Below are 5771 nucleotides of genomic sequence, written 5' to 3' on the forward strand. Positions count from 1 at the left end.
AGACAGACCAGACACACATAGAGACAGACACACACACACAAAGAGATAGACATATATATACACACAGAGAGACAAACCAGACACACATAGAGACAGACACACACACACAAAGAGACAGACATATACACACACACACACAGAGACAGACCAGACACACATAGAGACAGACACACACACACACACACACACAAAGAGATAGACATATATGCATACACACAGAGACAGACCAGACACACATAGAGACAGACAGACACACACACACACAAAGAGACAGACATATACACACACACACAGACAAACCAGACACACAGAGACAGACACACACACACAAAGAGACAGACATACACACACACACACAGAGACAGACCAGACACACATAGAGACAAACACACACACACATACACACACTAACACACACAAAGAAACACTGACACATAAAGAGACAGACATAGAGACAGACAGACACCCTCCCACCCCCACATACAGACACACTAATGCACACACACAAACACATACACAGAGACAGATACACATAGAGACAGACACGGTCACAGACACATATACACACACTAACACACACGAAGAGACACAGACATACATAGAAACAGACACACACACACAAAGAGACAGACACAGAGACACACTAACACATACATACATACAAACACACACACAGAGACAGATACACATAGAGACAGACACAGAAACACACATATAAATATACTTACAAACACAATGACACACTAACATACAACAAACACACACACACAAAGATACAGACATACATAGAGACAGACAGACAGACAGGCAGACACACATACTCACATTCACACTCTGGAAAGTGCACGGCCATATAAAAATCCACACTACACAAACAAATGTTATTTTAAAATTAAAAAAATAAACTCCATGGGTTCCTGGAGTCAGGCTGGCTGGCTAGAGTCTTGCTTGTCTTGTATACAGCTCTGAAATCTGTGGTAAAAATCTCAAGCTCTCAAGCCCTTCCTCACTTCCTCTGTGGATTGGGGGTTATAGTAGGATGCTCTCAATAGGACCACTGAAAATGATAAAGAAGATTGAGTATCCAAAGTGCCCAACAGGGAGCTGGGAAGCTGACTCAGCAGGTAAAAAGCATTAATGGCTTTCACAGTATCTGCATCAGGCAGCTCGCAGCCACCTATAATTCCAGCCCCTGGGATCTGATGCCCTCATCTGGCCTTTGTGGGCACCCACTCCACAGAGACACATGCACACACGTCACTCACAAATAATGGGGCTGCAGAGATGCTCAGTGGTTACGAGCACTGTTCTTGCAGACAATCTGACTTTGGTTCCCAACACACACACACACACACACACACACACATACGACAGCTAACAACTGTCTATAAACTCCAGTTCCAGGGGATTCAGTACCTTCTATTGGCCCCCTTACGCTCTGTATATGCGTGGCACACATATGACCATGCAAGAAAAACATGCATACACATAAAATAAAAATTTAAAAATCCTTTAAAAAAATAAACTAAGTCCTAAATGCAAACAAGGTCTTTGAACATCAGGCTGAAGAAGGGTGTCCTGTCCTTTCTGATGTGATGTCTGTCATCTGAGTGTTCTTGTGACACTAATATAAAGACCCCGTGAACACCCGTGTAAATAATAAGCATGACTGGGACTGGAGAGATGGCTCAGTGGTTAAGAGCATCAACTGCTCTATCAGAGGTCCTGAGTTCAATTCCCAGCAACCACATGGTGGCTCACAACCTTCTGTAATGGAGTCTGGTGCCCTCTTCTGGTGTATGTCTGAAGGGAGCAATGTTGGTGTGCTCATGTATATAATAAATAAATCTTTTAAATAATAATAATAATAATTCCACCAATACATGTTCTAAGGTTATAAAAAGGGATCAAGGGGAGTGGGAGGGTATGGGGGACTTTTGGGATAGCATTTGAAATGTAAATGAAGAAAATACCTAAATAAAAAAAAAGGGATCAAGACTGAACAGTCTCACTCTTTCGCAGGTTCGAGTGTGGGTCTATTCATCTACGCAGCTCTGCAGAAGATGCTGATTGAATTCTATGGCCTAGATGGGTGCCTGCTCATCGTTGGTGCTTTAGCTTTAAACATCCTAGCCTGTGGCAGCCTGATGAGGCCCTTGCAAACCTCCGACTGTCCTTTTCCTGAAAAGTCAACTCCAGAGAATGTTCCAGACAGATACTCCATGTATAACGAGAAAGAGAAGAACCAGGAAGAGACTATGAACTTCCAAGACAAGGGCTACAGTAGTGAAGATAAATGCTTGCCCAGTGGAGACTGGGGACGGGAGACTTCCCTTCCTAAAAGCCCTGCCATCGCTGCACACACCAAGGAGCCCGAGACGTACAAAAAGAAGGTCGTGGAACAGACTAATTTTTGCAAGCAACTTGCCAAGAGGAAATGGCAGCTGTATAGGAACTACTGCGGAGAGACCGCTTCTCTTTTTAAAAACAAAGTCTTCTCTGCGCTTTTCATCGCCATCTTGCTTTTTGACATCGGAGGATTTCCACCATCGCTGCTCATGGAGGATGTCGCGAGAAGTTACCACGTGAGGGAAGAGGATCTTACCATGCCTCTCATCTCCATTTTCGGCATCATGACAGCCGTGGGCAAGCTTCTTTTGGGCATCCTGGCTGACTTCAAGTGGATCAACACCCTGTATCTCTACGTAGCTACCCTGATCATCACTGGCCTGGCCTTGTGCGCAATCCCCCTTGCCAAGAGTTATGTCACGCTGGCCATCCTTTCTGGCATCTTGGGTTTTCTTACTGGTAACTGGTCCATCTTTCCCTATGTGACCACGAAGACTGTGGGGATTGACAAATTAGCCCACGCCTATGGAATACTCATGTTCTTTGCTGGACTTGGGAACAGCCTTGGGCCACCCATAGTTGGTAAGGTGCTCACTCAAGTCAGCTCAGTTCCTCGTTCCTCTCTGTGAAATTTCCAGATAGAGAAGTTCTCAGTGGTAGCATAGATCCGCTCAAAGTAAAATGGATTACTTCCCGGTAGTTATTCAAGATGATTTTTGGTAGGACTGGGGATGTAGCCCAGTCAATAGAGTGTTTGCTTGGCATGCAGGAAGCCCTTGGTCTATTCTCCAGTTCTGTCTAAAACCAGGTGTGGTAGCTAGGTAATCCTAGCACTTTGGGAGGGTCTAAAGGGTGAAGTTGAAGCTCATGTTTGGTATATGGTGAGTTTTAGGCCAGCACACACACACATGCGCACACATGCATGCACACATGCACATGCATTTGCACACACACACATGCACGAGCACACATGTATGCATGCATGTGTGCACAGATGTACAAACATGCATGCACACACACACATGCATGTGGACACACGTGTATGCACACTCAGCACACACCCTGCAATAGAGACAAATAAGTGGATCTACCTCCTCTGACTTTGTGCCTATTCTTTAATTGGAAGAAACTAAAAATACCTGCTTCAACTATTTAACAGATTTCTCTCTTAAACCACTGGCAGCCATGTTGGAAGCGGGCGGGGAGCATGTGCCCGGCTTCTGTGAAACTTACATTGTTTTAACCACTCTCTCCTCAGGTTGGTTCTATGACTGGACCCAGACCTATGACATCGCCTTTTATTTCAGTGGCTTCTGTGTCCTGCTGGGGGGATTCATCCTGCTGCTCGCCATCTTGCCCTGTTGGGATATGTGCAACAAAAGACTACCCAAGCCAGCAGTGCCAACCACCTTTTTCTACAAAGTTGCCTCTAATGTTTAGAGGGACATTAAAAGGCCTTATTTTCTCTATTTTTCTACTTTATACCATACAGCAATATGTGTATATATGTATGTATGTATGTATGTATGTATGTATGAATATACGTATATAACAAATTGTTAGGCAGGTTCTAGAGTCACGATCTTATAGCAAAACTTCTCTGGCTGACTCTGAAGGACAATGCACACTCTGTCTTTTGTGTGCCTTGTATAACCTTGATCCCTTGTCTTCCCCTCCCCCACCCCTTGAGAAGTGGGACTGTTCTGTTATGTTTCATGGTTGTTTGTTGCTCATGAGTTCAGGATTAGCCTCACACAGTTTTCTCTGGATGAAATTTAAAGTCTCTGCTTTCCCCGTGAGTTCTCTAAGGTGTTCAGTGGGTCCTGTCTTAAACTGTGCGCTCCTCACAATTGGATTTGTGTGAAGGAGTAATGACTGTCTCCTCGATGTCAGACCTGCAAGTCCAGAGAAGACACCAAGCCGTTTCATTTCCGGAAACGAAAGCGGTTGCAACATCACTGAGCCGTCGAAGACCTTAGACAAGATAGTTTAAATCGCAGATGTCTAACGTCCATTTTCTGTTTTACTGTGCTCGATGAAGTACTGTGTTTGGTGTCCACTGCCTACGAACTCGCTCGATTCCTCCAGCAGTCCGCCTGCATGGCCGGCTCCTTGGACCTCGCTCGCTGGTGTTGACTGGCATCCACTCTGCTGATGGCTCCTAAGAGCTGCTGGTTTGCCGGTTTCCGCCTTGGAAATAGACCTTTGAACCATTCCGAAATCTGGCCAATGGGAAGCGCCCATTTGCTTTGAGCACCTCGAGAATGGGTTGCAAGGCCTTGCTTGCATGTCTTCCAAATGAAGTCCGTGGTGGTTTCTCTTGGGCTTTTCCACTACTGCGTTTCGATTTGTGGACAGTGCTAAAAAAAAAAAAAGATGCTCTCGGTCCATAAGATGTGGGAAAGGACAAGGTAAAGAGAACTCGCTACTCTCACCCAACCGTATTTAATCCCAAGAACAATGTTTGAGGGTGAAAAATAATGTTTAATAAATGGGCTTTTTTTTTTCCTCTATAGAAATGGGTTTCAAGTTTGGTATGGCTGAAAATCCCCTGTGGAAACTTAAATGTGTGCTACTATGCTGCTTTCCTTTGCGTTATTTTTTTTGAGACAGGGTTTCTTCTGCATAGCCTTAGCTGACCTGAACTTGCAGTATAGACCAGTCTGGCCTTGAACTCAGATCTACCTGCGGCTGCATCCCAAGTTCTGGGACTAAAGGTAGGAGCACCTTTCCTGGCTAGTACTATGTTTTTCTTGAATGAAAGGAAAAAAAAAAAAAAGATAAACCATGAAGTCAGGTATTATAAAACAAACAGCCAAGGGTTCTTTAAGTAAGGGCTCCCTTTCTGTTGTGCCAAAATTGTCCTTTTTTTTTTTTTTTAAATATGTGAAATGATTTTGCAGGACTACATTGCCTTCCTTTGGGGACACCTGAAGCACTTTATTACACATCCCCGATAGCACCTCCCAGAGGTGCAACTGCATCCTGTGTCATCAAGTAGAAAGATTCCATCGCATAGTCAGTCCTGTGACAATGCAATAATGGGGCTCCAAGCACATGAGACTTGTGTTCTACACTCAGACTTCTGGAAAGTTCTTTGTACCTCATTCTTCAGTCTATCAAAGTTAGTAAGTAAAGCCTAACTCCAGCTCCAGGGGATCCGACACCCTCTTCTGTCCCCCACACAGCCACCTGTGTATTGGTGGAATATATATATATATATATACATATATATATATATATATATATATATATATATTATATATATACTCCCACACATAAATAAAAATAAAAAGATGTCTTTAAAATTTAGAGCTATGATTTTTTTAAGCCAAATAAATAAATAAAAATTATACTCGTTTGTATTCCAAGTCTTGTTTTAGTCAATAGTGTGTCCAAAATTCCTGGTGACTTGAGAGGTT

The 5771-nt window shown here is 43.6% G+C and overlaps 1 protein-coding gene across 2 annotated transcripts in view; it reads left to right on the top strand.

The window, feature by feature from the left end:
• The window catches only part of Slc16a9 (solute carrier family 16 member 9), a 41412-nt gene extending 36284 nt beyond the window's left edge, over positions 1-5128 (top strand). For both annotated transcript variants that reach the window (XM_021174718.2, XM_029482894.1), the window contains exons 5-6: positions 2023-2931; positions 3608-5128. In XM_021174718.2, the coding sequence (XP_021030377.1) occupies positions 2023-2931; positions 3608-3789 (1091 nt within the window). In that variant the 3' untranslated portion in view covers positions 3790-5128. The remainder of the gene's footprint in view (positions 1-2022; positions 2932-3607) is intronic.
• The last annotated feature ends 643 nt before the right edge of the window (positions 5129-5771 follow it).

This window comes from Mus caroli, chromosome 10, assembly GCF_900094665.2.
Source record: "Mus caroli chromosome 10, CAROLI_EIJ_v1.1, whole genome shotgun sequence".
NCBI classification, from domain to species: Eukaryota; Metazoa; Chordata; class Mammalia; order Rodentia; family Muridae; genus Mus; species Mus caroli.